Source organism: Crocuta crocuta, unplaced genomic scaffold (assembly GCF_008692635.1).
Source record: "Crocuta crocuta isolate KB4526 unplaced genomic scaffold, BGI_CrCroc_1.0 scaffold17, whole genome shotgun sequence".
Classification (NCBI taxonomy): Eukaryota; Metazoa; Chordata; class Mammalia; order Carnivora; family Hyaenidae; genus Crocuta; species Crocuta crocuta.
In genome coordinates, this window is record NW_027532041.1 from 2,398,550 (window position 1) to 2,411,602 (window position 13,053).

At 37.9% G+C, this 13,053-nt stretch overlaps 1 protein-coding gene across 4 annotated transcripts in view; it reads right to left on the bottom strand.

Annotated features, from left to right (window-relative positions):
• The window catches only part of SGIP1 (SH3GL interacting endocytic adaptor 1), a 214,661-nt gene that overhangs the window by 167,342 nt on the left and 34,266 nt on the right, over positions 1-13,053 (bottom strand). The window contains exon 1 of one of the 4 annotated variants that reach the window (XM_077776326.1): positions 12,654-12,696. The exons of the other annotated variants lie outside the window; for them this stretch is intronic. Coding sequence (XP_077632452.1) covers positions 12,654-12,690 — 37 coding nt within the window. The 5' untranslated portion in view covers positions 12,691-12,696. Of the gene's footprint in view, positions 1-12,653; positions 12,697-13,053 lie in introns of those variants that run through there. 4 annotated transcript variants of the gene reach the window in all.

Here is a 13,053-nt window from a genome sequence, read left to right on the forward strand (position 1 = left end):
TTATGACTCTAGAAGGACCCAATCCCATGTCCTATTCTCCATATTGTTACTATCAATTCTCTTATTATTTATTTCATTCCAGTATAATTAATGCACAGTGCTACATTAGTTTTAAGTGTACTGTCAATTCTCATTTTTTGACCACTTGCTGTAACATAAAAATAAATATTGGCCCACTTTGGATCTCTGCACCTTCATTTCTGGCTCCAGTGCCCACATGTTCCTAGGAAGAAAAGTCCTAGAAACAAAATAAATTGCACATTGCTCCTGGTGTGATGCTAAAACTGTCACTGGCAGGGGAAGTGTGGATCTGTCTGGAGCATGAGTAACTGATAACAAAGGCAAACTCCGTCTCTAGTTGTCTTTCCAAGATACCCAGCTGACGAGTAGTTTCTATTTAAGCTTTAAATATACAAAACATATTTATTTACTTTGAAGTTCATCCGAATCTAACCATGGATAGAAAATAAAGCCCCTGATGTGATTGTACCATGGAGTACATATGCACTGGGCATGAAGAATTCCATTTATACAGTGTTAGAAATGAAGAGATGCTGGCCCACTCTTCCCTTTTTAATGGTTGAAAACTGAGGCCCAAAGGGTTGGCATGACTTACATAACAACCCACATTGACTCAATGTCAACACACATGGGTTTGAAAGAATAGCCATTTACTAAATCTGTGCTATTGCTACTCTAGTTTTGAGGATTTTGACTGTTATTTTTAAGTGGTTCTACTCTAAAACCACAGCAGGTAGAGAAAATTTTGATGTGTATCTACAAGTAAATGTACGGCCAACTTGAATATAGGAATGAGAAAGTTGGCCAAATGAAATAATTTTTTTTTAATTTTTAAAAAATAACTTTATGTTTTTAAATTTTACTTATTTATTTTAAATAAGCCCCATATTCAATGTGGGGCTTGAACTCATGAACCTGAGATCAAGAGTCACATGCTCTACTGACTGAGCCTGCCAGGTGCCCAAAAAAAATATCCCACCCCAAAATATTTCACTTTGGTATATTGATTATTCTGAGCTGAAGGTACTTGAGGAATAGCATGTGCAATAAGGGCTCTCTGAACCCTCCCTTTCTACCTAAAAGTAAGTCATAAAATTTCCCATGAGAAAGGTATCTTCTCTGCACTAGGAAGGAAAGAATGTTCTTATCACCAGAGAATGAGAGTCAATGCCAAAATGGACCTGTGCAAACTAACCTACTCAGATAACCCTGATCCTCCATTAGTTTCCTCCATATATTTCCTAGTCAGTCCTACAATTTACTGCCCCAGCACAAGCTGCTTTGTCTTGTCACATGCCCACAATCTATTCACCTTTTTGTGTAAAAAGACATATAAGCTTTTGGGCCTAACAGCTTCTTTGTGTCTTCGTTTTCCTTCTAGACTCCTGTGTACACGTAAAAATCTTAAATAAATTTGCTTACTGTTTTCTGATTAATCTCTCTGATGTCAGTTTAATTCTTAGGCCAACCACAGAACTTAGGGGACAGAAGGAAGTTTTTCATCCTCTACAGACTATAGTTAGGACTGTAGGCTATTGTATCACTATCAGTCTTATAGGAAATTCACACATGGCCTAGAATAAGCCCTCCCATCCTCTTCCCAGATTCCTTAAATTTCTGGAAGATCCTTCACTTTTATCACCATGAACCCCATATAGACACAAGCTTTCTAAGCAGAAGGTCAAAAATCACACATCATGTGGTCAATGTGTCTGGTCCACATTTTGACAAAGTATAAGGTTAAATGTATTCTAGAATGGAAAGGGCATTTAAAAATAATCAACTAGCACCATGAGTTCCTGAACGAAAATAGTGTTTTTTGTTTTTTTTTTTACAAATAGTTTATTGTCAAATTAGTTTCCACATAACACTCAGTGCTCATCCCCACAAGTGTCCTCCTCCATGCCCCTCCCCCCTCCCCCCCACATCCATCAGTCCTCAGTTTTTGTCAGCATTCAAGAGTCTCTCATGGTTTGCCTCTCTCCCTTTCGAAAATAGTGTTTTAATACCCCAAAGATCAGAAGGATATAATGTACAGCTAAACTTCTTGAACAAGGGCAGTTGGCAACTGTAAATAAAACATACACACAACACCGCTTAATTTTGATCACTTCATTATGGATCAGGAGCAGTCTACAGACTGGCATGTGAAAACCATAGCTATGTGCAGTGGGAAGCCACTGAATGTTCTAAAAAGGGGAGTAACAAGAACAGATTTGATAAAGACTATGGATTAAGGAGCAATGGGACAGACTGAAAACTCTCCATGTGCTGCATATAAAGCAAACCATACTCTTCTTCCCTTTAAGGGATTAAAAACAATCTTGTTATTCTCAGAGACATATACTATACGTGCCTAATTAAGGATTGATACTGTATATGATAGCAAATTATATTAGGTGATGAGTAAAGCATGACAAACAAGCAGAGGCAAGCACAAGTAAGCTGAAGGCGAAGGAGAAGGAAGAGGATGGATAGGACTGTGAAGGGTGGGGAGACCACAGCAGAGACGGAATAGCCATTTGCCAAACTAGTTTCCTCTCTCTTTCTAGTTTCTGGATACATGACTATGATACATTTTCAAGAATACATTTGCAATTAGGTGTGTCATTCAATACAATGGGATTTAAGTGCAAGTGATACTAGCACTCACAAGCAAAGAAATGGATGTGCCTCTTTCCTTTCCCTTTCCCTAGTGAATGCAGAGGACTCTGCAGCATAGCAATGGGCAGAGATAGAAGGTCTCTGAGTGAATGCATGGGAGGCTCCTCACCTATGAGGAATACTTGCATTGGACTGTTATGTAAATGAGAAGGCAAACGAATTTGCTGGTGTGAAACCACAATAATGTTTCAGTTTGTTTGTTACATCAGTCAGCATTACCCTAAATACATGGCATCCAATTCTCATGCCTAAGCTTTAAAGAAAAATAATGGTTTTATTGAGATTCATTTTATATACCCTACCTTTACAATTCAATGGTTTTTAGTATGTTCACTGAGTTGCAGCCATCACTGGCATTAAATTCTGGAACATTTTGATCACTCCACAAAGAAACCCATTTGCAGTCTCTCCCCATTTCTCCCAACCCCCTATCCACCCACCCACCAGCCATAGACAACCACTAATCCTTTTTTATGTCTTTATAGATTCACCTATTCTGGATATTTCCTATAAATTGAATAATACAATATATGATCTTTTATGACTAGCTCCTTTCATTTGACACAACATTTTTAAGGTTCATTTATGTAGCATGTACCAGTACTTCATTCCTTTTTGTTGCTGAATAGCATCCTATTGTATGGATATACCATATTATCTTGTCAATGACTCATGCCCAAACTTTTAATGTCTCTGCTGTAGGGTCTTTAAACCCTATCACCATAATAGAGTGGAGATTCAAGGGCACCTGGGTGGCTCAGTTGGTTGAGCATCCTCCAAGTCTTGATTTTGGCTCAAGTCATGATCCCTGGGTGGTTGGATGGAGTCCCATGTAAGGCTTCACAGTGAGCATGGAGCCTGCTTGGAATTCTCTCTCTCTCTCTCTCTCTCTCTCTCTCTCTCTCTCTCTCTCTNGTCTCTCACTTGCTCATGCTCTCTCTCTAAAATAAAAAAAATTAATTAAAAAAGAAGAGATTCATTTATCTAGAGAATGCACACACACATTCAATGTCTTGTATGTAGATTACAACTGTCAACATTTTAACAAAAAATGATTATTTGATTTAAAATCACTCAGAAAATTTGAAACTCCTTTCAAAGTAATAATATACAAAGTCCCCAAGTGTAAACAAAAAAAGAAAGAAAAGAAAAAGAAAAGGAAAGCACATGGTTTCATACCTCTTAACTCAAGAGTTTTAAGGAAAAAATAATACTTTGTAACCAAACAGTCTGGCAGCAGCCTCCATCAGGCTATATCTTGAGGAGGAACCCAAGGAACTAAACCTAATGTCAACACAAAGCAATTAAGTAGAAATGAGGTATTGCTGGGTCAGGGGAAAAGGTTCATTAAAGGAATCAAGTCTCAGTGTTTTTCTAAAGATAAATCCCAGCTAGTCTAAAAATCATTAAATCTTAATGACAGAGTCAATTTGTTGGTGGTGCTTACGAATGAAATATTAACATATTTCTGTAGCCTGTGATTGCCTTTCCATATTAGAGAAGTTAAATTTCTGAAGATTTCAAGGCTGCAAGAAAGAAAAGTGTTCTTTCCATATTTCTCTCATTAGGTCATTGGGAGGGCATTCACAAAGAAGGGATTGACTCTGCATGCATTGCATTTGTTTGATAGATATGTGTCAAGCACCCCTTGTTTCTTGGACACAGTGGTGGAACCAAGAATATAGAGACATTGGTTTGGTAATTACAACAGAATACAGTAAGAACTGTAAGAGGGCCATGGGTAAAGGGGAAGCTTGGAGAGGATGGCCAATTCTAACTGAGTTCCTTGTCTCAGTGGAAAATATATTGTGTTGAGTCTTCAAGGATGAGCACATTTGTTCTGTGAGAAGGAAAGCAAGGAAATTCTAGACAGTGGTAACAGGAGGCACAAAGATTTCAGAGTCATGAAAGGGCATGGCAGATTTAGGGAAAAGGGAGTTATGCAAGGTAGAATTATGGAGAATGGAAAAGTAGCTTAGAAACTACTTTGGTGTCAGTCTATAAAGGGCCATGTATGGCAAGCTCATGTATTTAGATTTTGCTCTTTAGCCAGCAAGGAATTGGCTTTTTTTTTTTTTTTTAAAGAAAACAGTACATGGTTGGGCTAGTTTTACCGTAAAAACAAATATACACAAAAGAATAATATAAAAATTACCATAGATAGATAGATAGATCAGCCACTCAACAATTGTCAAGATTTTCCACTTTTTCCTCATTTTATTTAAATGAGGGGTTTTAAAGCAAACCTTTTACCTGATTTCATTCTATCCCTGAAACTCTAAATATGGATATATTCTTATCTAACCACATTAGATTTTCCCATCTAACTAAATTAATAATATTGTATTGGCATCATTTAACCAGTTGTGGACTGAAATGTCCTCAATTATCTTGTAAATATCTTTTTAGCTGTAGGTTTGCTCAAATGAGGATCCCAATTAATTTCCCATGTTGCACTAAGTTGTAAGGATTCTTAAAAATCTTAACTCAGAGCTCTTCCTATTCATACCACCCTCTTATTACTCCCATACTATTGACTTACTAAATGAACTTGGTATAATGTCCTTGAGTCTGTCCCACATATTGCATGTATTATTTGCTTCTTTCTTGGTACAATTTAACTTTTCTTTTCAAAAAATTTTAATGATTGTTTTATTTTGGAGAGAGACAGAGTATGAGCAAGGGAAGGGCAGAGAGAGAGAGGGAGACACAGAAGCAGGCTCCCACTTACAAACCGTGAGATCATGACCTGAGCTGAATTTGGATGCTCAACCGACTAAGCCATCCAGGTGCCCCTAACTTAACTTTTCTTATATTTTTCCTACTTCCTACAACTGGTAATTTAAAAGGCCTAAATATTCAGCTTCAATTTTTTAAGGCAATACTATTTCACAGGTTGTATTGTATACTTTACATTGCATCCCATTGAAAGGCACTTAATATCTGGTTGCTGCACTCATAGGGATGCTAGGAAAATCAGGCATTACTGCACTACAGAAGCAGTGAAGGGGGTGTGGCCTAAATCATGAACAATAGATAAACAGACACAATGTCATATTCAAGAAATAATTCTGGAGTAGAATTATTGGAAGGTTGGAAATTTGCTCCAAGTTTAAATGGGGGATAAGAGTTGGAGCAGGTGGGGACAAAAGAATATAAGCTCCATGACAGCAAACAATTACACATATGTTGCCCGATACTGAACCCTTAATTCTTAGCACTGTGCTTGAATAGTATTTCCATAAATATTTGTTGAATACAAGTATGAATGGATGGATGGATAGATGGGTAGAGAGATAGTGTGGAAGCTTCTAAAATAGAAGACTGATTAGATGTTTACACTATTACTGATAGCTGGGTAGAAAATTAGAAACATCCTTCAAATTTGACTTGCCTTCAAGATATTTCTCTATGGATTATTAGTACCTCAGGAAACTGATTAACAGTTTAAAGTATATTTCAAATTCTATAGCCCAGGGATGTAAAGAAATACCTAAATGAATCTAAATGTATTCCTCAGAATATATATCGGGATTATAGAAATGTAGGGATGAATTTTGATTTTTTTTAGCCTCAAATTATACAGAAGTTTCAGAAAGTTTCTAGGATGGTGATAATGTGAGAATTCAGACATATCCACTGGGTAGCATTTCACATGGTAAAGTCAAGAGCATTAGAAGTAATAACAAATTATCAAAGCCAAAATCTGTGTTTTTAAAGATGAATAAAACCAATAAGCCTCTAGCCAGGCTAACTGAAAAAAATAAAAGACAAAGAGAGAGATGATACAAAATTACATATATCAAAAATGAAAGAGGAGACATTATTACAGATCCCAAGGACATTAAAAGGATAATAAAGGAATATTAGGCCAACAAATTTGATAATATATATGAAATGTACCAATTTTTGAAAGGTATAATCTACCAAACTTCATACAAAAATAAATTAAAAATCTGAAAAGATCTATATCTATTAAAGAACTTGAATAAATAATTAGTAGTCTCTCAAAACAGCATCAGGCTCAGATCTGTATACTGGCAAATCCCACTAAACCTTCAAGGAAGAAATCATACCAATTCTGTAAAATTCTTCCAGAAGGAAGATGTAGAGGGAATACTTCCTAACTCAGTCTAGGAGGCCAGCATTACCCTACTGCCAAAACCAGACAAAGATATTACATGAAAAGAAAACTAAAGATCAGTATCTCTCATGAACACAGACGCAACAATCCTTAACAAAATACTAACAAATTGAATCCCACAATATATACAAAGAATTAAACACCACAACCAAGTAGGATTTATCCCAGGCGTCTGAGGTTGGTTCTACATTCAAAAACAAATTAATATAATCACACCAATGGGTAAAGAAGAAAAATCCCACGATCATATAAGTGGATGAAGAAAAATATTTGACAAAAGCCAAGAGTCATTGATGATAAAACTCAGCAAAGACTAGAAGGGATATTCCTCAACTTCATAAGGCACATCACAAAACCCTAGAGCTAACATTACATTTACTAATGAGAAACTCAAAGCTTTCTCACTAAGATCAGGGACAAGACAAGTGCCTTCTGCCACTACTGCTTTTGCATCCTGATTGAACCAGTATGTATAATTTGTCCATCTCTGATGCAATCAATGTAGTTATTTTACTTTCTGATTGGCTAGGTCTGTGCCATATGCAGTTGTCCATATAGAGGAGCGGCCAGATCCAAAGGAAATTTTGGATACCACTACCATAAAAAGAGTAAATGCATTCTAGGAAGGTGAAAACAATAATAAAATATTCTCTGGTTTGTACAGATTTCATAGTCATCCTGATTACATTACCATCCCCCCTTCATAGATAAAAAGCTAAAACCCACTGAGTTGTGCCTGGATGGCTCAGTCGGTTGAGCATCCAACTTTGGCTCAGGTCGTGATCTTACAGTTTGTGGGTTCAAGTCCCTCATTGGTCTCTGTACTGACAGCTCAGAGCCTGGATCTGTTTCAGATTCTGCATCTTCCTGTCTCTGCCCCTCCCTAGCTGGCTCACGCTTTCCTCTCTCTCTCTCTCTCTCTCAAAAATTAAAAAAAAAAACACTTAAATACATGTTTTAAAAACCCACTGAGTAGAGGTCAGGACTAAAACTCAGTTCTCCCCTTTCTCAGCCTGATGTTATTCCACTGAACTAGATTGTTCTGCATACTAGGAAATCCATTATTCCAAAAATGAATAAAAGAACACTTTCCCCAGAAAAAGTATTTTTTTTCTTTGCTGGTTAAAATAAAAAATTTTGGAGTAAAATATAAAAGTTACTCTTTCCAAATTGTCAGTTGTTCTTCCAAATGTCTCTGAAGTCAAAGTGATGAAGAGAATAAGAATCAGCTCTGAGGAAGGTTGATGGCCCTACAGGACAACACTTGCTCATTATTCACATTGATCTTAAGATTCCATGATTCCAATAGCAAAGTCACTGGCAGAGTGTGCTGAGTGCATTGCTTACCATAAGGGAAATCACCCTAGTGCCCTTCTAATAATAAGATTTACATAGTTACTGGTTTAAATTTCAGTATATTCTAGCTGAATGGTTAATTTCCCCCAGTAAAAGGAAGACACTGAAATGAATACGTCTTTCTCTCGGCGTAATGAGTGGTCTGGGTTGAACCTAATGGAAACCATAACAACCTAGAAAACTTTACTTGAATAAAACTTGCTTTTTAAGAAAATGGGCTGGCAAATGGGAATGAGATGAATATTTAAAATTCAGACTGGAATCTTCTAATTTGGTACCTCTTGCTCTTTGCTTTCTCCTAGAAGCACAACACAGTAGAACAAATAACGTTTTTCTTTAAGGACTGGATTTTATAATCCACAGGGGCAAAGCCCATCCCTGTTGTGCTCACTGCCTGGAATGCACACAAAGACTAGCAGGCGGGAGGTAAAGTGTGTTGAATAAATGAGTAAGCAAATGATTTATGTAACTTTCTTAGAGGAATGAGTCTTCCAGTTTTTGGATTCCACCGTTACATACTTTGTTTTGTGGAACACTCTAAGCCCAAATGTCAGAGTCCTTTCTACTGGGCTCCCGTTTTAGAAACTCTCCCTTTCTTCAGAGCTGTCTTGTATTTTCTGCTCCTACCCCCTCACTTGGAATTTATTTACTGCCTTGTCATTTTCATGTATATATTTTATTTTCCTCAAACGGTAAGTTTCTTGATGTCAGAGACCTAGATTTATCCTCTTTATACCTCCCACAACCTAATACAGCCCTTAAATTCCTAAGTTTGAATTTCCACTTGTTTCTGATAACCTAAACAGTTTTTGGAAAGATATACCCAAGGGAAATATAGTCCAATGTTTAAACAGAAAATAAATAAAAACCAGGCCACTGAAAATAAGTCCATGTAAATAGAAGGAAAGGATAAATTCTTTTGGAGTTAATGAGATAATTACACTTGGGCAAGAAATTTGGTTCCAAGTGTTCTAGCACAAAAGAAAAAGGGAAACACTCTAATTACATGGCAATGGCTATGCAATGGCAGAAAGCTTTCCCCCCTGAAATTAAGTGAGTATAGAAATTTATCAGGGGCCATTGCAGAAGAAAGCAAATGGGCACTGGAGTCGGGTTGTCCTCATTTTCTGCCCTTTCCTACTTGTGTGACTTGGGGCAAGGTGTTTAACCTCTCCAGAGCTCCATTTCTCCATTTTGGAAAATGAGACCTTTGGTAACTACAAACCCCACAGAATTATTGTAAGGAGTATTGCTATTAAGCCAGTTTCTTCTTCTTTTTCCTCTTTCTCTTCTCCCTCACCCTCTCCCCTCCACCTCTCTCCTTCTTCCTCTTCCCTTTCCTCTTCTCCTTGCTCTTCTCTCTCTCTTTTTTTTTTTTTTACAAATAGTTTATTGTCAAATTAGTTTCCACATAACACCCAGTNGCTCTTCTCTTTGTTAGTGTTCCCTTCTTCTTCTTCTTCTTCTTCTTCTTTCTTCTTCTTCTTCTTCTCCTTCTCCTTCTCCTCCTCCTTCTTCTTCTCCTCTTCCTTCTTCTCCTCCTCCCCTCTTCCTCTTCCTCCTCCTCTTCATCATAGCAGTAGTAGTAATAGTTAATACCATTGTATGCTTACTATATCATCATCATCATCATCATCATCATCATCATCATAGGAGTAGCAGTAATAGTCAATACCATTGCATCCTTACTATAGCAGACCCTATGCCAAGGGCTCCATGTGTCACATCTCATTTCTCTCTCATTCTCTCCTTGGGAGGGAAGTGACCAAAGTATCAGGATGAAGTAACTGGCCAAAGTTCCCACAGCTAACAGACTGTGTGACTCTCCTGTGGGCATTCAATCAAAGTTAATCCCCTTTTCCTTGTATGGTATAGTGAATATCTCCCACCACCCATACTTTTACAAAAAGAATAATTTTTGTAGTGTAAACTGCAGGGCATCTTTGCACCATATTTGGACCAATGTAAAGAGGAAATGGCAGATGATACAGAAATCTCAAGTCTCTCAAGAATTCCACAAAATAATCTTTTGTGTGTTTGTATGCATTAGTTCAAATCAGTCAAGTCAAACCACAGCTTCCTCTGACTCTGACTCACTGAATTTTTCCTGGTTACTGCACACAGTGACATATTGCCAATCTAGCCTCATCCCTTCGCTCTCCAACAGAAGTCGAGAGCATTTACCATGCAAGTGAGATACAGGGAGTCAGTGAACTGGGATTGAAGAGGCCTGAGTTCAGTTTCAGACATGCATTCATTAGACACAGGACCTTGGTAGGGTTACACTGACACTCAACTTGTCACTGGACAAGTTTAGTAGTTATCTAATTTCTTCTTTTGGGACCTGCCTCAGGGACTGTGACTCCAGGGTAAGGAGGGGATTAAGATGTTCTCAGCCTCCCATCAAAATCCTTGAGGTGAAAGCAGACAAAAACCTGTTTGACCTTGGCTGCAGCAACTTCTTACTTAACACATCTCTGGAGGCAAGGGAAATAAAAGCAAAAATGAATTATTGGGACCTTATCAAAATAAAGGCTTCTGCACAGTGAAGGAAACAATCATCAAAACTAAAAGGCAACTGACACAATGGAAGAAAATATTTGCAAACAACATATCAGATAAAGGGTTAGTATCCAAAATCTATAAAGAACTTATCAAACTCAACACCCAAAAACAAATAATCTAGTGAAGAAACAACCAAAAGACATAGACACTTCTCCAAAGATGACACCCAGATGGCCAACCTACACATGAAAAACTGCTCCACATCACTCATCATCAGGGAAATACAAATTGAAACCACAATGAGATACCACCTCACACCTGTCAGAATGGCTAATGTTAACAACTCAGGCAACAACAGAGGTTGGCGAGGATGCAGAGAAAGAGGATCTCATTTGCACTGTTGGTGGGAATGCAAACTGGTGCAGCCCACTCTGGAAAACAGTATGGAGGTTCCTCAAAAAATTAAAAATAGAACTACCCTATGATCCAGCAATGGCACTACTAGGTATTTGTCTAAGGAATACAGGTATGCTGTTTTGAAGGGACACATGCACCCCAATGTTTATAGCAGCTCTATCCACAATAGCCAGAGTATGGAAAGAGTCCAAATATCCATCGATGGATGAATGGATAAAGAAGATGTAGTATGTATGTATGTATACACACACACACACACACACACACACACACACAATGGACTATTACTCGGTGTATTTCAAAAAGAATGAAATCTTGCCATTTGCAGCTATGTGGATGGAACTAGAGGGTATCATGCTAAGCGAAATTAGTCAGAGAAAGACAAATATCATATGACTTCACTCATAGGACTTTAAGATACAAAACAGATGAAAATAAGGGAAGAGAAGCAGAAATAATATAAAAACAGGGAGGGGGAAAAACATAAGAGACTTAAATACGGAGAACAAACAGAGGGTTGCTGGAGGGAAGATGGGCTAAATGGGTAAGAAGCACTAAGGAATCTATTCCTGAAATCACTGTTGCACTGTACACTAACTAACTTGGATGTAAATTTAAACAAACAAACAAACAAACAAACAAAAAGATGTTGTCAACCCCTAACTTAATTTTGGGTGGATCTAGTTTTGTTGATTTTTATTTAATGGGTGTTGAGTTTAATTTGGTTTAAAAAAGCGCTTCTGACCAAATGAAGCAGATGATTGTTAACGGTCCTGGCTTCACAATCTGTGAAGCATGGCCATCCCAGGATGTACTGACTGCCTTAGGAGCTTTGTGTTAAATTTATTACTAGTCAGAGGTATAGCAGGTTTACTAAGAGCACTTAATGGAGAGACTTTCCTCCTTCTCTTGACTAACTTCTGAGAAGTAAAATATTTCAAATGATATTCATTCTCTGAAACTAGCAAATAGATGGCCACGGGAAGGCATTGGTTGCAAGTGAGACCAGATGAACTGGGAAATTATTTACTGTTTTTAGCAAATTAGCTGGAGGGAAAAAAAGAACCCTTCTTCCCCTTTAGCACTGTGGGGAGGAAGTAAACAAAACATTCCATCCGATGTGATTCAGAATTTCCCAGATGCTAAGCCAGTCAGCCCACTGGAGAGCTCTAAATCACTAGGACTTTCCCAAAGCATCCTCAAAGCACAGAATCATCTTGTGTGAAAGAGACAGGGACAGAGAGAACTGCCCTCCAAGCTCACAGTCAGAGGATCTGGTTGTGGTCTTTTCTATGCCCCTCTTTGTTTGGAACTGAGCAAGTCACTTTCCTCACTGGTCTTGGGGTTCCACATCTGTTAAAGGAAGATTCTGGACTACATATGTGTTACTAAAGTCCATTCTTGCTACATCATACTGTGTTCCTTCAAATAACCTAGGAGTCAGCCAAATGAACAACCGTGGCTCCTCTGGCCTATGTAACACCTCTCAGGACTGAACAGAAATGCCTCAAGCCCTAACTCTGTAGACCATGATATACTCACTTACCCCCCTCGGTACCTCCAAGGTTTACTGGGTGGGTCATGTTCCTCTTAGGTGTATCTTGTTCAGATGATCTTTTTACACTGAATTCTTGATACTGTGTTTTTCTTCATGGCTGATTTTTTATTTCTCTGTACTGATGTAAAATAAAGTTCAGGACAATGTCTCCCCCCACTTTTTTTTCCCAATTTCCTCTAAATATTACGTATTAGAGAGGAGTGGGTAATAGACTTTAACAACAACAACGAATAGGGAATGACAAAGAAAGGGTTACAGGAAAGCAGGTCACGTAAAACCGAATTTTAAATAGCTCTATTCTTAAAAGTCACATGTTGTGACTGTCACAGAGGACCTTACACCTGCCAAATCTCTTTATCTATCTCAGCCCCTCACTCCTTGCTCCTTT